Consider the following 27,658-nt stretch of genomic DNA (forward strand, 5'->3'; position numbering starts at 1 on the left):
GCCACAAGGAGTAAATACCCAGTGTAGTGAAACTACATAGCTATGAAAATTGATAGCCAGAATTATTTTAAAAACACCCCTGGATTTACAATAATGTGGACCTACTTAATTGATTGGAATCATATCCCTATAAATTTGAAAATGAACTAATAATAAAATACACAGCATATATCTACTGTAGCCAGATCCCACGCAAGCCCTAAATTTGAAAAATGAACTAACCATAAGATACACAGCATAAATCTACTAGAGCTTGTTTTAATCTTCGGGCGTGATGACACATTAGTTCACTCAACTCAACGGCCACCGTGAACATTAAAAGAGAAAAGCAGAAACCCTAAGAGACAGTACAAACCCTACAATAAAACAAGTAAATCAGTCCGAAAACGTCAGCTCCCGTAGCCTCTCCCCTAGATTCTCTGCTTGATTTTGAACAATCCAATTCCAGTTCCTTGATTTTGAACAAATGTTTCTGGGGAGACAATTTAATTGAAAATGCCAGTTTTTGGTATTTTCATTGCCAAAAACTGGAAAAAAACGACAATCCACTCCCCCCTACCTAAAAAAAAAAAAAAAAAAAAAATCGGGACTTGAAGCCAGTATATACAAGCAAAATAAGTTTCATTATGATTCTTTTTTCAGGAAAATGTTTACATCAAGTTAAGAGGATAATAAAAAAGAAAGAATGAAGAAAAATTAACAGCGAGTGAAGTGAATAGTAAAAGTGCAGATATTTTCCGGAAAAAATGTCTGCTTGGCTATTTTCAGTATAAAGAAGGGTACACCAAATACAACAATGGAGAAAACTAATGTAAAAAAAATCTCCAACAGAAAACTAGTGATGGGACGATTAACCGACATCTCAGTTAGGAACTGAGACAACCATGGATTTTCCTGGAATGGAATTTTTTTTAATGAGGGAAAACTTAGCCTTTCCATTTATTTGGCAAATATAGCCTTTATTTGGGCTTTGGTAGCTTCTGGTTGTAGAGATACTAGTCATGTATTTAATTTAACGAACGGTTTTATTATCGTACTGTGACATATACAACACGAGGCATGTATTAAGACTTCCTTTTACCCATACTTTCTTAATTATTTTTGCTTCTAATGATTTTGTGTACTTGTATTATCCGTCAATCATAATTTTATTCCTTTTCGTACACAACCTACATGCAAACAGTAACTTTTTCTAGCCTTTTTCCCTTAAAAATGAAGGTCAAAGATAAAGAACCACTTTTTACCAAGGACACAAAGGGTGTATTATAGTGTATTTTTAAATAGCCTGCCTTCCGCAAACTAACCTAACCCAGACTATATACCGATGCATAAAAATTACTTAAAAAACTGAAGAATCTCCCTATTTTCCGGAAACGTCGGGTTGGATCCAAACAAATCAGGAACTTTAGTTGAAATCAAAATTTAGTATTTCCCAAGTATACTGGTCCTGAGTTTTAGTTCTGTTGGGTAGCATTAGATTGTTAAACCTCCACATGACTAGCTTCCAAAACAAAGTCAGATGGATTTTTTTCCGGAAGTTATTTTTGACGCTTTATTCTACAATTAGAGGTGAAACTTTTGGACACAGACATTTAAGTATCTTGAAGGTAATCTTTATTTGTCATCAATATAAATTCTAATTGCCTGAGATATTATTAGTTTATTAGCAGACCCGAATTTTCTCCCATGGGCATACCAACTCCCTGCTTATATAATATACCACTCAATTTTACACAAGTATTAAATAATACAAACTAATAAATCCAGCAGTGTAGTGAGTCAAGAAAGTTTATTCCATTTTCAGGATTTTCATAAACATCATTCTCGCATGAGAAAATTTTGTTATTCCCTTACTTTTTATAACAAATACCCTTTTCAATCTAACATAATGTTATTTTTCTTAATTCCTCGATATATTTCAAATACTGTATGCCTAATATTTTTCATAATATGAAGTTGAGCTGCTAGGGCCGTTTGGCACCTGCATAGCTAAGGAAAAACAAATATTTACTTTAATCACTCCCTGTTTTTTCAGCATTCCATAGGCTTCTTTAATCTTTGGCTCATTTGTCACGTCAATTGACCAAGTAAATAAAAGTTCAAGTACCCTCTGTTTTACAGATGAATGAGTTTTAGCACCGTCGTATTTCGGTGATACCAATTTAATCAACTCGTTGAGAAACCTGAATTTGCCAATTTCGTTGTGAAATTTGGGTCCACAAGATTTCACGCATTGATCAAGCAACTGAAAAAGATGAAAGTGTATAAATAGAAATTAATCTGAAAAGTAAGAATTGTTCTAGAGCGGGGGGGGGGGGGGGCAGCTACCTCTAGATTCTCACATTGAATGGCAAACTTTGCCTGAAAATGCAATGAGGCACAGCTTTAACAGACAACACGAAGTATTTTAACATCCTAAACTAGATTCTTGAGGGAAGCAGCCAGAGAAGTACCTATAGGCAATGGGTGGGGAGGGCACCATTTCTTAAACTGACAAATAACGAAAGACATAATATTGATAAATACAGTTTTGGTTAACATTTTATTGCATTTTCTTCTACTGAATTAGAAAAAATAAGAATTTCTTCACTCCATAGTCCGGATGTAGCCACTGGGAAAAAATGACAACAGTTTGTGAATTTGTTTACCAGTTTTATTCTTGGTCCTTACTTTCAGTTGTAAAGACTTTTTTTTATATATATTTAATTAAGCCCATACCTAGCCAAGATATGATGTGGGGTACACCCCATAAACCCCCGATTACCGGCTGATAAATTATATATATCAATTATCATAAATTGATTGGTAGCGTCCCGCATTTCAGTTTTTCTGCTGCAGAATTAAAACGTTGAATTGATATTAAAATTTCTGACAAAATTTGGATATTTAGTAAATAATTTTCGATAAACAGTAGTTTTATTGAACAATTTCTTGATACTTTTACTAAAGAATTTCAGGTGGGCGAAAAGGTGTATTATTATTCGTACAGATAGAAATTCTGCGTGACTTATGATCCCCTGCGCAGCTACTGCCATCGCAGCCTCTACAATAGGGTTCTCTGATGTTTAAATACAGTGTGCACATATGTTTGAATACACTGAAACATTTTACAAAAATACGAATAGAAATACCACCATTAAAAAACGCTGAAAACAAAACTCCTTATAGTACTTGCCACCTCCCCCCCCCCTTCTTGAAACTTCTTTTATCTGAAGGCGGAATGAGAGTTACGATATTTAAGTACTAAAATGCACTCTTTAAGGCATATGCCCCCCCCCCCACGTACAAAATGGCTTTCAGCCCCTTGTTCACAATAGCTGATGTGTAATTTCACATCATTGTGTACAATTTTATAAAAGGAGAAGCAAATCAGTTTAGCTAAATGAAGCTTTAAAATAACTGTCAGGGACATTTTCTGCAATAAGGAGGGAGGTATCAACCCGCAATAGCCTTATTCATGTTTAGTCTAAATAAAGGGAGATGACACATTAACTCCTTTTATTAACTCATGTTTCTTTTTTTTGTGTTTGTTTTTAGTACGTTTTGTTAACTGCTTGATTTAAATTAAACCCGTCTTTCTCTCTTAAATTTTCTTAAATTCTCGTAAATGGAAAAGCAACGTGGTCTAAGAAATTATCTATTAACTCCTACCCCCACCCCATACCTTTTTCTATATTTATCTGAAGGATCAATGAGAGTTAGACAGTTTGGGCATTGAAAAGCACTATTTTAGACATTTGCCCCCCCCCCCATACTTAAACATTTGAAAATAATAGTTAGTTATTTTATATTCTTTTGTTCTTGTTGCTGGAGTGTTTTGCGAGTGAAAAGAGGGTGCTCTTAGACGGATTAAGTAAGTATTAGCTCTGTAAGTTCATTAATATCAGGAGAATAGTTTAAAAAGAACATTAGGTTTGCATCCTAAAAGAGGGATGTCCCTTATCTCAATGTAAGAACTGATAATACCAAGTCCAGTTTCGACCTTACAGTCAGCGAATGTGTAGTTTACATTTTCCAAGTTTACAGTTCTGTACAGTTAAGACTGATTTGATGAATACATTTAAATCGCCCATCAAACTGATATTGTATACCTAAGTATGTTCTTCAGGTTTTTGTATTATACAGCTACTAGACAACACCCTTATAAGTTATATCCACCAGAAGTGAATAAGAGAATCATTTTGAAGACTTCCATTTCAAAAACTTGTAACTCCTGAAACCATCTTCCTGAGGATGTTGTATATTCTGAAAGTCTTGCACAACTAAAGAACTCATTACTTGCATAAGGATTGCAAGTTTAGCTCTGAAATATGAAGTTTTGATTTACTTGTTGTATTAGTAGTTGGTTGTATTAGTTACTCCATGTGGTTTATCATTTGTATTTATGTGCAACAAGTGAAAAACTTTCTGTGTTTTGGTAATAATATATAAATAAATATAATAAACAATCAAGAGTCTTGTTGATCACATTAATTTCAGCATGCATTAAAAACGTGTTATGAAAGTCTTTCATCCACACCTAGAGCTTAAGAGGGGTTTGCCAGGTCCAAGGCAAATAATACGGGTATGCAGGATGAACAGAAAGAGGGAGAACCAAAATATTCACTTGAATATTTACACCTTCTCGAGGGAGTCCACTAAAAGGAGACGGGTTCCTTAGTTATTCTGATAATAGAGCCAAATCATTGTATTTTATTTTGTGTTAGTCTCCCGCTTTAATTGTGGTTAAGCAACTCTCCTTCAACTAACAGCCAAGTATTTGTCGATTTCTTAAAGCCAAAAACGATTCAAATGTTCCAAAATGTCTCATTCATGTTCCAAAATCGCAAATACGCTCCAAAAACCCTCAAACAAGTCCTTCCTCTCCATAGCTCCAGCCAAATCGACTACTATGCAATTCTAACAAAAGTAAAATGTAGTTTCTACTAGACCCCGGCGCCGCGCCGGCGGATCGACCGAACGTGGCCAACGAGAAGCCCGGTTGACTGCCGCTGAAGTGTCGCTTCGCCGCCGGCGCGCCGCTGCCGGCAGAGGCGGCGGAGTTCGGCTGACATTGAATTAATTTTGCGGCAATTCTTTATTGCGTCAACCGCAAAGTCGGGGCTTTTCTTTCTCGTGTGGTTTAGTATTTCGATTTTCCTGATTTTCCTGGGCTTGCACTATCCTCAAATTTTTGGGTATTTCCCCAAAAATCTCTGCGTCATCCAGAAAACAAATTTAGTTCCCCGAATCCCAGAAAATCACCCAATCACGGTGCAACCCCTAGCGATTCATCACCAGTGACTTTCCCTGCCAGATATTACGAGGTTACGCAGTTCTTCATATGTTGACATAAAAAGTATCGTCTTTATGAAATGAGATTAAATCATTTCGAATGCAGTTTCCCAATTGCTATTTCTTATGCCATTCGTAGTCAAGAATTTTATTTTTAAGTTGAATAGAACGTATTCACTACTATAAATCTTCAGTTGGATTTTGAAACTGATAGTCCATAGGCTGTTTCTACAGCTGAATCGTAATTGTGCAGAATTTTGTTTTCTTTTGCTGTTTTTAGATAAGATGTTCTTAACATTTAATCACAGTTTATATAATTAGACAGTATGATCATTCTCTATCTCTCCCATTATAAAAACCCGGACATTATAAAACCCATTATAAACAGGCTAAACAAGCTAAGGCAGAAAGAAGTGGGAGGAGCTTTTTGTTCACGATGACCAGAAATGATCTGCGATAAACTTACTTGTACAAAAACCCGGAATAAAACCCATTATAAAACAGGCTAAACAAGCTAAGGCAGAAAGAAGTGGGAGGAGCTTTTTGTTCACGATGACCAGAAATGATCTGCGATAAGCTTACTGTTATATTCTGTCTACTGTGCATTTAATACACAATTCTTGAACGCCTGATAGATTAAAGAAAATGCAATCTTCTTTCTGAAAAAATTTACCCCCCCCCCTGTTCTTTTGTGCATTGTAAATATTGTTTTATGTTTTATATATGGTATATTTCGACAGTTGGATAATGTTTTGAAATATGGATCAACACATGTAAATTCAAGAAGAAAGAAGCCAAGCAAAAATACTCCGTACAACATCTTTGTCCAACCCCTATGATAATTTAAAAATTAACAAGATTTTCGTGAGTTATACTTGATCCAGCACTTGTATAATTTTATCGTCCAAAGGGAAAGGGACACATGCGTCCAACCCGTTTTTTTCTCATTGATGAAACGAGTTTACTTTGAAAACATTCATTCATAAGTACCAGTCAGATTCACACTAAAACGAATTGGTGTAACGAAAGCGATACTGACATCCCCACCTAACGTTGCGCTCGAGTGACAATGGCGCCCTTGGTCCAGTGCCCAAGTTACATTAAAAGGCCAGGTCATAATAAAAGCTTTCAATTTGGGAGGTTCAAGGAGGAGTCTTTGACAGTCTTATGACCTCAGGGTACAAGATGTTGCAACGTTCTTACGTATCTACAGTGGTTTAAAAAATTCGATCACCGCACAAATGATTACCAAAAATATGCACAAATATGACAAATGTAACATTTGGAATATTATAACACTTTTTTCAAAGCTTTGAAGAAAAGCGAAAAAGGCTAAATACCCTTAACTACGCTTAAAAGCTATTTTAAAAAGAAACTCTTTGGAAATTTCCATGGATATGACCATAGCAGAAGCTTTGAGCCTGGGTTGGGATCAAAGAGGAGTCTTTGAGTATTTTGACCACAGGCGACTTATTGTTCCGACTTTCTTAAATTTGGTAATTTGTGTGAGCATTTGGAAACCAAAGCTTAAACTCAATAAGTGATACTAAGTCTCGTAACATTGCTTGGATTAAAAGTGACGAACTAGGAAGAAAATCTCAACATCTTCATGGAGCTACTTCAGTCTGCATATAATTTCATTTAATTAGATTTAAAACGAATGAGCTTTTCATTTTTTATCTAAGAAAATAGCTGCCACTTAATTTTCTTCATACCGAATAAACCATTAAGTGTTTTTTGTTTCATTGTAATTGAAGTGTTCTCATGTGAAGTGTTCAACATGTATTTTTCAATTTGATAAATATACTCCTTTTAGATGCAGTTTATAATTTGGAATAAACCCCCAAAAGAAAAAAAATAATATCCAAAAGAGCAGTCAAAAGCAATAAAGAAAAGCAGCAGCTCAGCATTAGCCCACATGATATGTATTCTATAAGGAAGCCAAAAAAACTTTAAAATGTATTTTTTTTAAATTGTTATTAAAATCAGATTTTAATACAATTCCTTTTTAGGAATCGAAAAGAGCAAAAAAAAAAAACAAACAATATCAAAGTCCCCCATTTCAACTGTTTTAAAGGTGACAAAACAGATATAGGCAAAGGGCATTATGAAAAAAATAATCTTCTAAGTTCAAACTTATATTAAAAGTTTTTACCCAGATAACTGACGAATTTTGTGACACAGTATTTGAAGTTTTGTATACAGCAATGCTCAATGAAAAAACAATACTAATTTTGATAATTATTGATGTTAAGAATACATACGGTAGCTAATAGATACTTCAACTATTATGCAAGGGTTCTGAAACGCCACAGCCATTTCGTTTCTACCAGATTTCTACTTCTCTTGATGAGTAACGATGAAGACCAGTTTCCAGCCAGCGACTAGTGAAGTTTTGAACTCATGAATAGGCCCGAATCTGTTGTAAATTTAAGTTGTGATTTGAGAAAGACTGATGAAAACTTTAATGTTTGCGGTCAAGATTGATCGCGCCGGCGGCGCGCCACCGCTCCTGTTTTTGGCCCCGCCGCCACCGGTCTTCCCTCATCTGCACAGCGCCAGGGTTTAGTTTCCACCCATCTAATGTAAAAGCAAATTTCAATGTTCCGGAAGTTTCTCAAGTTAATTACTTCGGCTTGATTCTAGGTCAAAACTTAAGTTCAAGTCCACATACTAAGCTTTTACCAACAAATACCACAGAAAAATGATATTACTACCCACCCACTTGGGTTATTAGACGAAAAATTATTTTAGACCTCAACTTTATTATTTACTAATAGATTATTATGTGCACTGATAAACTCTACAGAAAATAGAAACTACACCATTGGGCACGGCTTTTGTTCGTGAGGTTTTAGCAGATGATCCAGAGCCATGTCATTATTTTATTGTTACAGACAGACTAACCAGGCTGAGCTGAGGATTAGACCACAAAGGCTGATTCCCTCCAGAGAGCACTGTTAGACAGTGATTGACTGTTTCTCTATCTATCTTTTTATGAACGCCGGGAACGCCTAGATTAGTAAGATTAAAAAATAAAAGCTAGTGAGACACAATATTAAAAGTACTTTGAAGTCTAGAAAGACAAAAATTAGGATTACCATTTTTTTCAGAAAAATTTTTCTTTGTAGTGATGGTTGGTAAAGCAATGCATCTGTTTAGGATCTGTTTGCTCGTTAGATTTGTAAGAGGTTAGCCCATATTCGAATTTACTTTTCATGAGTATGGGAATAGTACAGAAGGATTCCATATCTTAAATAAGACTGAATTTTTCTCATGCGAGACTGGAAATATTTAGGAAATCTTCCTAGTATATGGATGTGAGGTACTTGATTTGGGATGGTGTATTTTATCATGATTACTTGATGAGCTGGCTTTGACGATATAACTCTTTGATATTATTAGCTCATATACTGTAGATAAAAATGGTCTGACCCTGGGCCAGTGGAATCAATTGGAGAGGGTGGGCCTATGCTCCCTAGATTTTGAAAAATCTCTTTTTTGGACTATTTTCAATGAAAATCCTTTTGCTGGTATTTTCATTGAATAAATAAAAAACGGCAAATTTGCCACTCCCCCGAATATGTGTGAATTGACACCACTGGCCTGGGCTTGGACGATGAATTGAAGATAGAATTGCAAGGTGGCAGATTGATGACTTGTATTTGTTGGTAACTTTTGTCCATGTTTTTTTTTTATGTGCCTGGTTTTAGGAAGTAGCCTATGGTTAAAAAAATGAAACTATTTTAAATCTCAAAAATTTCTGCAATCCATGAAGAGTAGCTTCATTAACTAATTTTGTCTGTTTAATACACTAGGCAGCTCTAATTGGTTATGGTACAGATTTCTTTGAATTAAAAGCGAGCTCCAAATCTATGCCAGAGTTCCTCATATTCTTTGAGCTAAAATAAAGCTAAAGTAAATAAGGAAAGAAAGTGTGTGTAATTAGCCTAAAAAAAGTAAAGGATATGAAAACTTACAAATAATGAATTGAGAGCTTCTTTTTCTTGAGGAGAATGAATTCTATATGCAAGCAGTTTAGTAGCTTGTTGTGCCCCATCTTCTAACTTACAAACAAGGTGACAAAACTTTTGTACTTCTAAACCATCTATAACTGGACTTAAGGGGTTGGTTATTTTTACTGTAAAACAAAATACATGATTATTTTATGAGGCACCTAAACAACAAATTTAGAGCAGAATGATGTTTGAACAATTTAATACTATATGTCAGCAACATATAAAAAACAAATAATCATAGGCAGCGCAATCGCGCTGCCTAGAAACTTCGAAAAGGGCTCATTCGATTGGAAATTGGAGTGGCTTGTGCCCTTTTTAATAGTCAAAAGTGATTGGAAGGCAACTAACACCCCTTCACGCCCACCATTTCCCCTAACACATCCAATCAAAATTTTGAGATAGCCAATTTATTCAGCGTAGTTGATTTCCAGATAAAAAATAAGTTTTTGAGGAGGACACTCCCGCCCAACCCTGAGGGCAAGGGTTTTAACTTATACCCTGGGGGCATATAAGAACGATGTTGGCACAATGTGGAATTTATTTATTTTTTTCCTTTGGACCAGGGCACTTCATATAATAATAATAATAATAATTTATTACAAACCCGCTTATAAAAAAGAAGCATGAAGAAGCGGAGCAAAACAAAAGAAAAGAGAAAATAAAGACGAAAACAAATCAACCGAACATAATAATCTACTAAATACAAACAAATCACACTTCAACTATCAAGCAAAAAAGTCGCTGGGAAATCAAATAATAGTGCCCTATGTTTCACGAGAGCTTGTTTTTCAAAATTCGGCATGAACTCAACAGGATCAGGTATATGATACTTTTCTAGCAGACCAGTGTTACGGAGGTAAAGTGGCAGACCAAGCAGAAACTTTAAATATTTGCAAAAGCCTGAACGGATTCGCAACATATCCGAATTCGATAGCCAATGCCAAACGGGTGAGATGTAGTGAGCAAAGGGAAGAGCGACGGCACGATACAGCCTAGCAAGGATATGCTTATTAAATTTAAACTTCAGAGCTGCAAGTTTAGCATACCCAGACCGAAAACCCGACAGAACTTGGTCAACAAAAAGAGCACGCGAGCGTCTGAGGTCGCTTCCATATGTGATACCTAGGTACTTCAACTTGCGGCTTGGAAGTACTACTTGCCCTGCAACGGTAACACGGGTAGCCTCACGACGGGCAACTTCAGACGGCGCACGCGGGGGTTCAAATACAAGAAATTCTGTTTTAGCAGGGTTAATAACCAGACCAATATTAGTATAACCTCGACTTAGGAGATCGATATTGGCTTGAAGGTTACAAAGCGATGTGCTCACCAGTAATATGTCGTCGGCGTAGCACAGTAGGCTCACATCCATACATTCAGTGTTAAAACCACCGTTAATCTTTTTTGTTACCGACGAGGTTAGTGAATTATATCGACGAAGTTGTCATAGAAACTTCGAAAAGGGCTCATTCAATTGGAAATTGGAGCGGCTTGTGCCCTTTTTAATAGTCGAAAGTGATTGGAAAGCAACTAACACCCCTTCCACGCCCATTATTTCCTGAAACACATCCAATTAAAGTTTTGAGATAGCCATTTTGTTCAGGGTAGTTTTTGTTCCAGATAGAAATTATGTTTTTGAGGAGGACACTCCCCCACAGCCCTCAGGGCAAGGGTTGAAAGTTATGTCTGGGGGGAAATAAGGCTCTAGTAGAAAATGTGGTCGCCGAGACTTAAATAAAGGCCCATTTGAATGGAAACTGAAATGGCTAGGGGCCCTTTTAATAGTCGAAAGGGATTGGAGGGCAACTAACCCCCCTGTCACGCCCACCTTTTCCCCAAACACATCCAATCAAAATTTTAAGATAGCCATTTTGTTAAATTTAGTTGAATGTTTTTAAATTTAGATATTTGAGGAGTACACCCCCCCCCCCCCACAGCCCTCCGGGTCCGGGGTTTCAAGTATCGCCTAAGGGCCAACAAGGTTTTTATAGAACACTTTGTCGTAGAAACTTCAAAAAAGGCTCATTCGATCGGGAATTGAAATGGCTAGTTCCCTTTTTAATAATCGAAAGTGATTGGAAGGCAACTAACACCCCTTCCAAGGCTACCCTTCCCCCAAACACATCCAATCAAAATTTGATGATAGCCATTTTGTTCCGCGCAGTTTGAAGTTCAGGAAATTATACCTTTGAGAAGGACACTCCCCCCGCAGTCTTCAGGGCAAGTGTTATAAGTAATACCCTGGGGACATATAAGGTTTTTGTTGAAATCTCTGTCGTAGAAACTTGAAAAAGGGCACATTCGATTAAAATTCAAAGGACTAGTGCCCTTTTTAATAGTCGAAAAGGATTTGAGGGCAACTAACCCCCCTCTCACGCCCACCTTTTCCCCAAACACATACTACCAAAATTTTTAGATAGCCGTATTATTAAACGTAGTTGAAATTTTTGGAAATTAGGTCTTTAAGGATGACCATCCCTCCCCCCACAGCCCTCAGGGCAAGGGTTGTAAGTTATGCCCCTGGGGCATATAAGGTTTTCATAGAAAGCGATGTTGTAGAAACTTCAAAAAGGGCTCATTCAACTGGAAATTAAAAGGGCTGGTGCCCTTTTTAATAGTCGAAAGTGATTGAAGGGCAACTAGTCCCCCTCTCACGCCAACCATTTTCCCAAACACATCCAATCGAAATTTTGAGATATCCATTTTGTTCAACGTAGTTCAAAGTTCTGGAAATTAGGTCTTTTAGGATGATAACCTCCTCAGAGCCCTCAGGGCAAGGGTTGTAAGTTATGCTCTGGGGGCACATAAGGTTTTTATAGCAATCGATGTTGTAAAAACTTCAAAAAGGGCTAACTCAATTGGAAATTGAAAGGGCTAGTGCCCTTTCTAATAGCTGAAACTGTTGGAAGGGCAACTAACCCTCCTCTCACGTCCGACATTTCCTCAAACACATCAAATCAAAATTTTAAGATAACCATTTTGTTCAACGTGGTTCAAAGGTCTGGAAATTAGGTCTTTGAGGATGATAACCTCCTCAGAGCCCACTGTGCAATGGTTGTAAGTTATGCCCTGGGGGCATATTAGGTTTATATAGATAAAGTTGTCGTAAAAACTTCAAAAGGGCTCATTTGATTGCAAATTGAAAGGGCTAGTGCCTTTTTTAATAGTTGAAAGTAATGAGCGACAAACGCCCCTCTCACGCCCACTATTTCCTCAAACACATTCAATCAAAATTTTGACATAGCCATTTTGTTTAACGTAGTTGAATGTTCTGGAAATTAGGTCTTAAAGGATGACAACCACCCTAGCAGTCCTTAGGGTAAGGGTGGCATATAAGGAGTTTATAGAAAGCGATGTCGTAGAAACTCAAAAAGGGCTCATTCGATTGGAAATCGAAAGGCCTAGTACCCTTTTTAATAGTCAAAAGTGATTGGAAGGCTTGAAATTTTTATAGTAAAGAACGATGTGGGTATGATATGTTATTTTTCGTTGTTGTTGTTTAGACCAGGGCACTTCGTATCGAAGGAGTTGTAGTAGGAACTTCGAAAAGGGCTCATTCAATTGAAAATAGAAAGGGCTTATGCCATTTTTAATAGTCAAAAGTGATTGGAGGGCAACTAATACCCCTCCCACGCCCACCCACCCCCCATTTGTCCCTTATTTTTAAAAACTAAATGTTGCCTAAGATTAAATCAAAATGCACTGTGTTAATGCTAACTCCCAATAAGGCATCTCAGCAGTATCCCAAGAACGAATGAGGGTATTATGTTCAAACTTTCAGGGCTACTTCTGCTCTTAAAATTTAACCAAATCAAAATAGCGTAAGTGTATCCAAGCTATCAAAGAAAGTAAACTGAATTTTTTTGCGAATAGTATCAAGTTTTCCATTTCAGGTCAACTAGAGAAGATATGAAACTAAATTAAACACTACTATTTATGCCCAGATTTTTAAAAGAATGTATGTTGTTAAAAATTGCTGAAAATTTTTTTCCACCATACAAATAGCAGGCCAAACTATAAAGCTTTAAAAAAACAAAAAGATTGAAAGTATTATTTTCTTTTTCCCTGAAAAGACTATGTCAATATAAAACGAATAGAAATTAATTAAAAAAACTTTTCCACAAAATAAGTTTTTTAAAGAAAAGTAAAGAACTCCATTAAACAAAAAATGGGCAATAATAAAATCAAATAATCTACCAAGCGTGTAACTACCACAAATCCGCATCTATAAATAAATTAAACCAAAAACGAAAAGAAATTACAATAAATAACCGAGTCAAACTCAAAACGAGCAGAAATTAACATAAGTTGCGCTCAAAACCCCTTTGCCTTCCCAAGGCCAGAACATAATTTGCACTTTACTCAAAAAAATACAAATGAATGTGCATTGTCGTTTAATATACATACACAGATATTTAGTAATCAAAATGTTAATATTATTTGATTTACTAAAGTTATAAACGTAAAAAAATTTATATTTTTTTCAGTAAAGTGCAAATTATTTTCTGGCCTTGGGAAGGCATATGGGTTTTGAGCCCAACTTATGTTAATTTCTGCTCGTTTTGAGTTTCACTCGGCTATTTATTGTAATTTCTTTTCGTTTTGGGTTTCATTTATTCATTGATCCTTATTTGTGGTAGTTTCACGATTGGTAGATTATTTAATTTTAATTTTGCTCTTTTTTGGTTTTATAGAGTTCTTTACTTTTATTTGAAAAACTTATGTTGTGGAAAAAGCTTTTTTTAATTAATTATAAAAAATAAGCTATGACAGGTGAGCATTATAACACACAATAAAGTATTCCACAAACTTTTTGAATACCTTTAACAATTTCTACTAACAGAACAATTACTCAATCCAGGAAAGCCTGCACAGGCGGGATTAGGTTCAAGGTAAATAAAGGGGGGGAGTACCGTATTTGCACGTAAGATTCCCTACTAGTAAAGAGTTTGTCAGATAATAACTTTTGTTTTAAGCCATATAATTATATTTATAGACCACAATTTTTTCATGGGACCCTTTCTCCACCAAGCAGATATAGGTTGTATTTGCTTTGGTCCGAACAAGCCTGGCTGACTGTTTTGGGGTTGAGCATGTAGTTAATTGGTATATTCTCAGACAGTAGGCTTAAACTGCCCTTTACAAGTCGAAACAGCGTTGTAAGTTTTTTTTTTTTTTTACAGTAAAAAATACTTTTGAAGTTCGTCACTTTTGAAGTTGAGCACCCATATGGTCAGGAGGACTTGCATTTGGCTATTGAAGATTGCACAAGGTAGTTGGGAGAGGTGAATCGGATGGAGGTGGCCAAGCTTGCGTGGCTATTTAACACTCATTCCTCTGGAGCATGAGTAACTAATTCTTGTCTTGTTAAGCATAGACTTGTTAAAGTTTAAGATTTGGTGATAAGAGAATTTTGTGGTTGTTAATGACCTTAAAAATGGGCTATTGTAAGTAAGATGTTTATAAGTTCAAGACCAAAGAAGTGTTGAGTGTAATCAGGAAGTACCATATTTGGATATGGATACAATATATGGAAGTACCATATATTGCTGAAACTGTGCACCCTGAAAAAGGCTCTAACAACTGGATGTTTAAAATTTATATATAGACCTGCTGTTTAAATACAATAGAAGACAAGTTAGAAGGAAAGCTTTTAGCACCATGTTTGAGAACAAAGTCACCAGCTTCTGTAGATGATACTACTTGCATGGTGGGAAACAAACAAGGTATTTTTAAGACAACAGCAGGACTAAAATGATGTAAAGTTTCATTGAACAAAAGCAGTTTGTAAGTTTATTATAAGCCAAACAAAAAAAAAAAAAAAAAAAAAGGCCATACAGCACAGTATTCTTAAATACACTCCATAAGAAAAATAACATAAATATCAAGTTTCACTCATTGATGTCAACACTTCATTTACATATTTACATAACTGCCTGATTGTCCTTTCTACAGTCGTCTGCAGGATCCCTGGGAACTCCAAGTTACCCCCCTCAAAATACTTTCCCCTTAAAAGGGAAAGTTGCTGGCACTCGGCGAGAATAAGGGCAACATCATCAATACCTACGTTACATCTGGGGCAAGAGTACTCTGCATCTGCATTTGGGGCCATCCTTTTTCTTTCAAATAATTCATCATCCTAAGGAGCAAACATGTCCTAGAATCAATTAGCATCTTAATTTCAGTACTACTTAGTTCAAATTTAGACACCCATATACTTTTTGTCCCACATCTGTTTTAAGTGATTATTTAAACTTAAAGAAGATGATTCTTCCTTTATCCCAAACCAATTTGTATCTGCTGGTCCTGGAGATTTCTCTTAATTATAGGCCTACAATTGCAAATTAAGGTCCATACTAGGGCCCGACCCATATGGATTTTTGGGGTCAGATATCGGTATCGCACCGATCGAATTTGTCGACAAATTCCCCTCCAAAGAAAAACCTTACCTTAAGTTTGAACACCCATTCTCTGCCAATATTCATACTCATGCGTTTGTCCCTGGTCTATTACACACCAAAGAACAGCCTCAATAATTCACTTTGGATTCCAAAACTTTAACCATATACAAGGATTATTTGCTTTTCTTCACTTTTTCTGATCAGCAGCTTCTGAGCACACAAAAGAAATGGCAGATATTTGCGGAAGTGACAAATAAGAAAAATATTAACAAAAGAAGCCGGTTTAGTTACATAAACACAAATACGTGAAAATCTGACTGAAAGAAGTGTAAGATGTTTATTAAATTGGTTATTCAAATTTCAATAGCGGGACTTTGAATTTTAATCATTCACATACTAATGTGAAAACTTCACTCTATCTTCATATCATATGGTCTCTTACTAACGAATCAATGCCAGGCACACTTGACACGGTGGTGCAGCTAGAGTTTTAAGTTTGGAGGAGGGATTTAAAGAATGTGTCGACAAAATCGTCCAGTATGCCGACAAATGCGGATACATAAGGTAAATTGCCTAGGTATCTAGGTAAATTTCCCAAGGTGTTGGCAAAGGGCGGCGACACCGTGGAACCTCCGTCACACTTTACAAACTCCCTCTCCCCCTTCGCTGCGCCCCTGACTGGATATCATGTTTTTAACCGATTGAATGTTGGACCTTTCAACTTGGCAAGTGAACATTCATTAAACAGAAACCGTATGGTTTATTGTATTTTTTTTAGTTGTTTTAGTAGAAGATGTACATTCTTGAAGTCACCATACATTTAGAACATTGCTGCACCAGGTGTGTATTGACAGATATTGACAACAAATATACGTTGATTCATCTCTGCTGCTCTCTCCACCATGTACAGTTCTTAGCTAGTTTCTTCACCCCCAGTGACTGAATACCTGAGAAAATCTGGTGTTATATATACATATATATATATATACACACACACACATATATATATATATATATATATATATATATATATATATATATATATATATATATATATATATATATATATATATATATATATACACTACTACTAACAACTCACTGCAGCACCAAGCCGCCAGAGGCCAACGCAGCTACGCACGCTCCTCTTCCATCCCAATCTATTCAAAGCCTCCCTTTTTACACCCACCCACGAAGTTCCCATTTCCTTTAAATCTTTCTTTATGACGTCCTCCCACCCCAAACGAGGATGACCTGTTTTCCGTTTAGCCCTAGACGGTTGGCCGAAAAGATCAATCTTCGAAAACCTGTCGTCCTTCATCCGCACAACGTGCCCTAGCCATCTCAACCTTTCTTTTATTATAGCCCTAGAGAGCGATATTGAACCACATTTTTCGTACAGCCTATTGTTTGAAATACGGTCAGTCAGCCGGTACCCAGAACAATCCTTAAGCAATTTCTCAGGAAAACATCTAGCAAATCTTCATCCGCTTTTCGGAGGGTCCATGCTTCAGAGCCATATTTGACCACTGTCATCACTGTAGCTTCTAATATTCTAATCTTGGTTTGCAGACTTATCTTCCTGTTCTTCCAAACTGTTTTTAACTGTAAAAAAACACCCTGAGCCTTGGCTATTCTACTTTTAACATCTTCACTGCTCCCACTATCTTTACTAATAATACTACCAAGGTAAGTGAAGCTGCCCACCTGATCAATCTTTTCATTACCCAACGTCACCTTTTCATCTTCACTTATTCCTAGCCTTAGTGACTTAGTCTTCTCAACATTAATTTTCAAACCTATTCTAGCACCCTGAACACGCAAAACCTCTAAAACATCATTCATTTTGCTCACACTTTCATCTAGAATGCTTAAATCATCAGTATAATCTAAGTCCAGGAGACTTTTTCCTCCTCATTTGATTCCGTTGTCACCCATTGCCGTTCATGTGTTCCTTAAGACAAAGTCCATCAAACTGATCCATATAAAGGGGGATAGAACACAACCCTGCTTAACTCCTGATTTAATACACAACCAGCTGCTATCCTCATTTCCTACCTTAACCACAGCAGTGTTATTCTCGTACATAGCACTAATCACTTTAATTTATTTGTCTGGTATACCATACAAGGATAAAACCTTTACTAAATCTCTTCTATCAACAGAATCGAAAGCTTGCTCATAATCTATAAAACTGAGGACCAAAGGTGCTTGAAAAATCAGGCACTTCTCAATTATTAGCCTAAGAGTAAAAATTTGGTCGACACATCCTCTACCTTTTCTAAGACCGCACTGTTCTTCTCTTAAAACTTTCTCTACGGCATCTCTCAGTCTAAGAAGTATCATATTACTAAGTAATTTACTACCTATAGAGACCAGACTAATGCCTCGATAATTACCTCGAATGCCTCGATTAAAGTGGCTTAATTGAGGTTTTCCTAAAATCGTTAGGTACTTCCCCTTTTTCAAAAATCATATTCATAACCTCAGTAACTTATTTCTAACCTCAAAGCCAACATATTTAAGAAACTCATTTACCACCCTATCAGCACCTGGAGCCTTATTATTTTTTAATCCTTTTGATTAATTTTGATTTTGATTTTTTGATTTTTAATCCTTTTTTGATTTTTAATCCTGAATTGAAGTTGTCAAGTATTTTGCAGTAGATTGCATAGGTTGCAGAGAAAAGTCAAGACAGATAGTCCAAGTAATTGAGAGGCAAATGTTTAAATGGCTGGGCCACGGGTAAATGGCAGGTTATCTTCCTTCACATCCAAGGTATCACAAACTTTTTCATTTTCCTCTGTATCTTTTCCTGCAACTCTATCTCGGTTAGCAAATTCCCAAAACGTTCGGCCCATCTCTCTTTAGTTTTTTCCTTATCGCTAATTGCGGCTCCATTCCTATGTTTAACTGGGCCAAGTCTGGATTGACTACTCCCTCTCAATTTGTTAACAAGCCAGTACAATATTTTACTATTATGCCGCCTATCTGTATCTTCCAGATCCTCGGCAGATTTATCCATGACCTCCCCTTCACATTTCCGTAGTGCATATTTTAATATTTCCTCCATTTTTTTTGTATCCCTATTGTTTTCGTATGATCTCTCACTAAGATAATTTTTGTACAAGTCCTTTCTCCCTTCTATTATACATAAAGCTTTTTCACTAATATTCTTAGCTGCAGTTCTAGCTTTCTTCCCTAAGACACCTTCAGCAACTTCACAAATTATTTTTCTAAAATTATTCCAACCATCTTCCACATTATCAAATTTGGTTCCTGGAGAGTTTCTCTCAAATTCTGATCCTTGAGTCTACCAACATCATAACTTCCTGGGAGGTAGTTACCCTTCCGATATTTCAGCTTTAAATTAACCCTTGACTCTACTAGACGGTGATTTTTACTTTTAACATCAATAACGGCACTCCTATATACCCTAGTATTTTGTATTGATCCTGCCAGTCTTCGGTTTACTATAACATAATCAATAAGGTTTGCTGTCTTACCATCACGTGAACACCAAGTTAACTTATGAGCCATTTTATGACCAAACACCGTATTGGTTATAGCTAGATTTTTATACCTACAAAATTGCAAAAGTCCGTATCCATTACTGTTTTCTTTTCCTACACCAAATTTACCTAGGCTAGGATACCATCTATCCCTGTTTCTACCGACCTGGGCGTTAAAATCTCCCAGTAATAACATCATATTTTTACCTGGGACCCTGTCTATTTGCTCATGTAACTGTAAATAAAATTCATCCGAGTCACTAGTATCTCCGTCAGTCGGTTCTACAGGGCCATATTCTACTATAACTGATACCCTGAACTTTTTAGTCATAAAATAAGTAATTAGTATTCTATGATTAATACTTCCCAGCCTAAACAAGGTTTAGCAACTTCCTTATTCATCATGAGCCCTACTCCCTGTCTATGTACCCCATCCTTCCTGCCTGAGTAAACAAATTCTATATCACCTAATTTCATACTTCCTACCCCTGGGACATGAGTTTCTTAAACTCCTAATAAATCCAGTTCGAATCGTCTGAATTCGTCAGTCAGAATGTCGATACGAAAATCATTTTAACGTCGTAACATTCCAAGTTCCAATTTTCATGCTCTTTAAATCATTGAAATTATTTTCGCCTCTGGAAAAGCAATGATCCCGGATGCCAGTGCAGGAGAGGGATTACATATCTTCTCAAGTCTACACCGATGTGCTTAAGCCGGCTTAGAACCGGACAGCAAGAAGTCCCTGGGACCTCCGTGAATAGAGGCTTTGTGCAATCCTGGGCCATCTTGGTCACAAAATGGTTTTCAGCACTTGGTGATGCTCTTCTATCAACAAGAGTTAAAATTCTGCACAGGCAATCTCAAGCTTATTACCTCTAACTCATTATATATTCGTGCCTACAGATATTGTGCCATTACGGGCAGGCAGCCAACATTATATGAATCAGTTAGTAAGACGTTTTTCATCCTACAAACGCCCTTCAAAACATACCAAGCCCAAAAGAATTATCCATTATTCTGAATTCCGTGCGAATGCTGTGTCGTTTACAAGGCTACAATTTCCTTAAGAGGTGCCACTCCTCAAGTGGGGATTTCTTTTTCGATTTCCGCTTATGACACTGACCCTCATATTGGCCAGATAATATCAGTTGGCCAATATATCGGTCGGGCCCTAGCCCATATTAGGCTAAGGAGTAGTTAAGACAACCTTCATGTGGTGCACCTGAGAATAGTAGGCCTTGTAATATTGAACAACGAATATCGGATTGCTACTCCTAATTTCAGTCCCAGCCAGCCACTGACTATCCTGCTCAGTGTTTGAGTTACAGGGAACAATAGATAAAACTTGGTCATGTCACTGTTCAATGCAACCTAACAGCATGGGGGCCCAAATCTGTTACCACCAAACAACAGGCTGGCCTATCATCTGGTACTGGTACATAATCTCTTGCGCTATCAATTAGCACTGGCCTGCAAAGTTTGATACCAGAAGGAAGGCTGATGAGGTGTACAGAAGGTTCCACCAAGACTTGGTACTTGAAAAATGACATTCGTATGGATTGGGTGCTATAGAATGGATGTCTAGCAGAAAAATATTTACAAAAAATGAAAAATTTGCAAATCAAATAAATAAAGTTGAAATCACAGACACCTTTGGAAGGTATGAATATAAACTCTAATGTACTGCTAAAAAGCAGTACAAATGGGTTAATGCTTGTTGAAGACATAGCCTTACAGCCACCACCCCTTGAGAATGGGCTGTGGCAACTAGTAATAAGATAAGTTTATCTTTGCCCACTTAAAACATACAAAAAAGGGGCGGAGTAAAGAAAAAAAAATATAAATAAAAATCCACTTCTAAACAAGGAAAATAGATAATTCAAAATCGATCCAAACAGCAATGATAAATAATGTTAAACGGCAGAAAATGAAGTAAACGGTTTAAACTTCTCTTAAACGCATCGCACTCTATTGAATCCACTACATCTAAAGGGTTAGGAATACAATATTTCTGCAAAATAAAACTGTTCCTGTAATACAGAAGGAATCTTAATAGAAACTTCAGATAGTGACAAAACTCTGATCGAACCTTTAACTGCTCAGTTTTAGACAGCAAATCCCAAAGTGGTTAAACATACAGCGCGTGAGGCAGAGCTAGGGCACTATATAGTTTAGCATTTTTTTTTTTTTTTTTTTTTTTTTTTTTTTTTACTAATGGCTGCTAAAATTATAATGGGAACCAGGGTTGTTCCCTTGGACACATAAAGTGCTAACCATGGTGCAAGAAAAGATCCCTTGGGAAGCAATGAAAGGTACAAGAAAGTTTACTGAAAAGTTTATTGTGACACATTAAGGAATGATATAAGTATTTTAGAATTTACTTGAGTAGTTTTCAGAAATTTATAGTCTTTCCTTCACGAGAGTGGGAATACTAAAATGATACCTTTGGTTTTGGATTGTTTTGGGTACCTGGCTGACTAACCATATTTCAAGAAGTAGGCTGTACGAAAAATATGAATTCCGGTTTCTATGGCAATAATGAGAGAAAGGTTGAGATGGCTGAGGCACGTTCTGTAGCTGAAGGATGACAGATTACCAAAAATTGTCCTTTTCAGTCAGCTGTCTAGGGCTAAATGGAAAGCAGGTCGCCCATGGTTGGGGTGGGAGGATGTCATAAAAAAAGATTTAAGGGAAATGAGAAATTTCTGGGAGGGTGTAAAAAGGAAGGCTTTGAATAGATTAGGACAGAGGAGGAGCGCGTGTAGCTGCATTGGCCTCAGGTGGCTTGGTGCTGCGGTGACTTGTTAGTAGTAGTAGCATATAAAGGTTACTTTTTCCAGAATGCTCTGCCGAGGATAGGTTGGGTATAAAAGTTTGGAGCTGTTCTGGTGTTGTTAGATATATTGGAGTTTCTACTCCACCATAAGCTCCTCCCTCCGTTTCTACTCCCAAAAAGGAGAACACGCTTGCATTGCCCAATAGTGGCGTCAAGGTGGACCATCCACAAGTTTGCCTAAACAGAACCATGACAGCAAACAGCACTGCAGAGTACCCTTAAGGTGCCCTTTGAGGAAACGTTAGCTTAGTGAATAACATAGCATTGCACTGGCCTCTGAATAATGGATAATTCTTCTATGCTTTGTTTGTTTTGGTTGGATGAAAAACCTCTTTTTAGCTAACTTATCTATTATAGTCTGTCTCCCATTGTAGTATATATTTATATGCATGAATATATAATGAGTTCAAAGTAACAGACCTGAGATTGCTTGTGCAGGACCAGTGGCTTCAATGAGAGGGGGGTGGGGCAAGGGGAGGGGCAGTTGCCCCTCCAATATCTTGGAAAAAAACTATAATTTATTGAGTAGCTTTAAAACTTTTGCTTGTTTTAAGTGTCAATTTTACTCTACTTTGAGTAGATAATTTTTTTAATTAATCCATGCTCGTTTTTAACATACGGAAAGCAAGAAAAATATGGGCCATTAAACTTCATAACATGCTCCACATTAGCATTTTTCCAAATATGCTGACTTTGAAACTTTATAATCAAGACAAAATGTAAGCCTGGTTAATGGCAAATTTGAAAAATATTCTATGCTTCCTATTTCGCCACATCTGCTCTGGTCAATTTTTTCCATGATATTTAAAGTGCTTTTACTTCCTAAAATCTATCAGTTCAAGGTTAGATTCTCTTGTTTTAAAACTTTCAAAGGTGCATAGCCACTCCGGAGCATTTTCACCTTTCCCCTGTGTGTCTACTTTTACTTTTTTGGGGTGAAAAGCGCCCAATTGGAGATGCATCCCCAACACACCAGAAAAAGAGGAAATAGAGCAAGCAAGGAAACAAAAGTATAAGAGATCACAAAAAGAAGCATGGACAGTCACCAAAAATTGTTAAAAGTAGTGATAATGAGGCACAGAAAGAGCAGGCACAGGTTTTGTCTTTGACTACAATCTTAGTTTGTACAGAATATAATGGATTGGGTGTCATTGAATGCTTTTATTGTCATTTTATGTACCTCAAGTCCTGTTTTTACTTTTTACACCTTTATACATACTTAAAAAAAAAGACTTCCAAATCTAAAAGTTTAGCATGGTGTCTGAGCAAATAATAGAGCCATCCAATCTAACACTGTGTGTGTGGGTTGTTTTGGACAATTAAAAAAGAAAAGAAAAATATAAAATCAAATTTTTCCCTTTTGGAAAAAAACCTGAAAAAAATTTAAAGGTAGTCATAACAAATATGCACTTTATGGTGAAGTCAGAACTACAGAAAAACCAATGGATATACCATTTAGAAAATATCACATTCCAGGTCAACCCTGACCTCCACTAGTCAATCTGGACTTGTCCCAGCCAAAAATGGGAACAGGGGCTCAATCGGTGATAACAAAATTGTAAAAGAGAGATGGACAGAACATTTTGAGAATATGTTAAACCATGGTAAGGTTACAGGAAATTATACAGAAAAGAACAAAATGTCTGTTACAACTTAGAAGTGAAGGAAGAGTTAGAGACTGAAGTAAAAGGATTAAACATCAATACAGCAACAGGTGCTGATATTGGGGTAAATAAACTTTTGTAAAAGGTATCTAGCAATTTTAAGAAAATATTAATTAAACCCCTTTATAAGAAAGATGATAAGAGTGAGTGTGGTAATTATAAAGGCATTAGCTTGGCTTCTGTAGGAAGTATATTCCATATACTCTTTATACTTAGGGGTGCTGTAGAAAAGGCCTCAAGAGAAGAACAGTACATTTTTAGGAATGGGAGAGGATGTGTCAACCAAGTTTTCACTCTTAGATTAATGATTGAGAATTGTCTGAGCCATCAGACCCTTTTACTCTTTTGTTTCAAAAATTATGAACAAGCAGTTGATTCAGCTTTAATGAAACTCCTATACTTGTATAATGTACCAGATAAAAAGATTAATATAAATAGTGCTACAGACAAGAAGAACAATATTACAGTTCAGATTGGATATGAGGCTACTAGCTGGTAGCTAGTAGTAGTAGTTTTGTATTAAATCAAAAGTTAAGCAGGATTGTATTATATCCTTATTTATTGGATTGTTTTGATGGACTCAGTCCTAAGGAACACTGCATGGGAGAGCAAGGAACCAAATGGGAAGGTAAAACTATTGTACACTTGGATTATGCTGATCATTTGAGCATCCTAGACAAAAATGTTAGCAAAATGAATGATTTTTTGGAGGTTTTGAGAGTTCAGGGGGGGTGCAAGAATAGGTTTGAAAATTAGTGTTTGGACTAGGAGCAAATATGGGTGTAGAGATGACGTTGGATAACAAGAAGATTGATCAAGTGGATAGCTTCACTTACATTACCTTAAATTCAGCTTGGAACAATCTAAGATAAGACTTTTACCTTGTGAAGTTCCAGGTTAATGTTTGAAGTTGTTTTCATTTTTCTTTAGTGAACAGGTGCAGCAGGATGATTGGTAGCTTCCCAGTTGAGTTTACATTCCCTCAAGGATCACCGCTCCCTTATACAGAAGACTAATGACTTTGGGGGAACAAGTGGAAAGGGGTATGCTTAATCAGCTCCAGAGTTGAACTAGCACCAGCAACAACCTTCTTAGCATGGGTACTGAATTTTAATTTGTTGTCAATGGTGAATCCAAGATCTCACTTATTATTTAAAGAGGAGATTAGGTGGCCTGAGAGAAAAAAAAGACTGACGAGGATTCATTTTGCCAAAGTGAACAACATGGCACTTGGCAACATTGAATTCAAGAAGCCAAGCCTCAGCCCATTGACCAAGCAGCCCAACATTATTTTGCAGATGGGTATGATCTTAACATGACAAGACTGGTCCAAGGAACTTCAAGTTGTCAGCATAAAGTGTTAATTTACTGATGATAGTGGAAGGAGCATCACTGAAAAAGACATTAAATAGTGTAGAACCCAAAACACTTTCCTGAGGAATTCCACTCAGAACTTGCTTAGAAGACTTGCATGGGTAGAGTTATTAGTAAAGATGTTCAAATAAAATAGCCAGGGCAGGGCTGTTTTTTCACAGTTGAAGAAAGTTTGGAAGAACAGGAAGATAAGTCAGTGAACCTTGAAAGCTACAAGCAACAACAACAGCAACCGTACAAGAAAATCGAAATATATTTTCTTGATTATTATCGCTTCTAATCAGTAGTTGTACCAAACCTATCCTGCTCAAGTCATCCTCAGGGATATACTGTGGTGTTTATCCTTCCCATTGTATAGTGCTGATGTTTTTATATCATCTATTTTCCATTCTTATTTTAGTTTTATATTTGTTTTTAAAGCTTTTTCCACTGGGAAATGTTCAGAAGTCCTCCAAAAAAAAAAGTCCACCCAGATCCCACATCAAATTCAATAGTGAAAGATACCCATCATGGCTGGTCAAGCACATTATCTGAAAGTTCTAATGATAGCTCCAATTCGGAGAATAGGACAAAGATAACTGTAGGTCCTAATGCAACCATAAATGATGATAATGGGTTTCAAGAGGTCCTCTCTAGAAGCTCTAAAAAAAGGAAAAAAATCTCCCCAATTAAAAGCATTTCCCCTCTCCCTGCCCAAGATCCTTCCTCCAAAAACTTACGAATTTACCTTAAAATTACACCCACTACCCCCGTTGAAATAAAATTGATCACTGCAATAATAGTTGCAATTTTTAAATTGCTAAAATCAATGTTCTCTCTTAACATTAACCGTGATGGATCTCTGCTTATAGCTGTAGAAGATCAGAAATCAGCAGATACAATAATTAACCTTAAATCCCTTCTGAATATCCCAATTATTGCATCTAATTGGAACCCAAAAAAATCACCAACAAAAATTGTAGTTTATAATGTTCCCCCAGAGATATCTACTCAGGAGTTAAAAGAAGGCCTCTCAGATAGGGCTGGAAACACAATCCCAGTTGAGGATGTTACCCAACTTGGAAAACCTAACTCTACTGGCCTAAAAACTAGTAGATCCTTCTTATTCACACTAAAGGATAAAATTGATATCCCAGAAAAATTATTCCTATTTGGGCAAATCAAACCACACAAGGAATACAAACCTAAGCCTATTCAGTGTCAGAAGTGTTTCAAACTGGGACACACAACCAACAAATGCAATGAAATTCTCCAAGAGTGTAGTAATTGTAAATCTTTCCATCCTAAAGAGCTGACAACTTGCAAAAACACTCAGCCTACATGCATCAATTGCAAAGGTCCACATGAATCTACAAATAAATCATTATGCCCTGCATACAAGAAAAGAGCTCTAACACTCCAAATATCAACAGAGAAGGCCATCCCATACCCCTTTGCAGCAATGGAAGCAAATGCTGCCCAACAATACCAAATAAAGCCTGTAATGAAACCAACCAAAACCCCCAAGTCAAATGCCCCAAATGCTTCAAGCACCCCATATAAAACAACATCTTCTAAGCCCCCTAGCTCAAATCCCTATCAGAAGGAATCACCAAGCCAGCAAGCCTCGTTTTCCAGTGAGATGAGGCAAGCCTGTCCCTCCCTCCCAAGAAGAAACAAACCAGAAACACTACCAGGAATCAATCCCTTCACCACCAAACAGGATGCACTACCAAAAATGCAATCCCCAAATATATGCTTATTCATTCTAAACTCTAATGCAGTTCAGGCCATGAACTTACATCAACTACAGAAAACAAAAATTATTGCAGAATTGGCAAAAATCTACATCCAAGATGATATGCTCATTCAAGCAAAAAAAGATCTTGCTTTACTTTTAACAAAGCTGAACATTGATATACAGTCATATGAAGAATAAATCAACAACACAACATTTATCAATGGAATGATGTAATCAATGTTATCAATGTTATCAATGGAATGTAAGATCACTCACAGAAAATAAGCTAGATGAACTAATATCATTTATGAATAATAATTCCATTAATATTGCTTGCCTCCAGGAAACTCATTTAACCCAAAATCAACAAATTAAGTCTCTGGGATACACTATCCTGAGAAAGGATAGATCTTCAGAGAGAAAAGGAGGTGGTGTAGCTTTATTAGTTAATAATAATATAAAATTTTGTGGCATCAATTTTCCAGATTTTGAAAATGATGTTGATGTAATTGGTATAAGTGTTTGGCTGAATAATTTAAAAACCTACATAATAAGCTTTTATAACCCTAATGGCCAAACTTCAGATGCCAAGGATTTCTTTAATTATATAAATAATTCTAATATGTTAAAAAACATCATTATTTGTGGTGATTTCAATGCCCACAGCCTTTTGTGGGGGAATAAACCAGCAAATAAAGCTGGTAAATTTATTGAGCATATGACTTCAAATAATAATGAATTAGCTGTTGCTACCCCTCCAAACCTAAATACATATTTTAACCCCAAAAGTGCCAAATTCTCCACAATTGACCTACAAATTGTGTCTTTAAATTTTTTGAACAAAATTTACATAAA

The 27,658-nt window shown here is 36.5% G+C and overlaps 1 protein-coding gene across 3 annotated transcripts in view; it reads right to left on the reverse strand.

The window, feature by feature from the left end:
- LOC148942075 (ADP-ribosylation factor-binding protein GGA1-like) overlaps nt 1–27,658 on the reverse strand; it is a 96,308-nt gene that overhangs the window by 58,255 nt on the left and 10,395 nt on the right. For 2 of the 3 annotated variants that reach the window (XM_089103375.1, XM_089103377.1), the window contains exons 2-3: nt 9,255–9,415; nt 2,012–2,245 (exon numbers count right to left, since the gene is read on the reverse strand). In XM_089103375.1, coding sequence (XP_088959501.1) covers nt 2,012–2,245; nt 9,255–9,415 — 395 coding nt within the window. Of the gene's footprint in view, nt 1–2,011; nt 2,246–9,254; nt 9,416–15,356; nt 15,421–27,658 lie in introns of those variants that run through there. The other variant, XM_089103376.1, reaches the window with a different exon arrangement.

This window comes from Artemia sp. Qi Xiang Cuo, chromosome 17 (assembly GCF_049724085.1).
Source record: "Artemia sp. Qi Xiang Cuo chromosome 17, ASM4972408v1, whole genome shotgun sequence".
In the NCBI taxonomy this organism is placed as follows: domain Eukaryota; kingdom Metazoa; phylum Arthropoda; class Branchiopoda; order Anostraca; family Artemiidae; genus Artemia; species Artemia sp. Qi Xiang Cuo.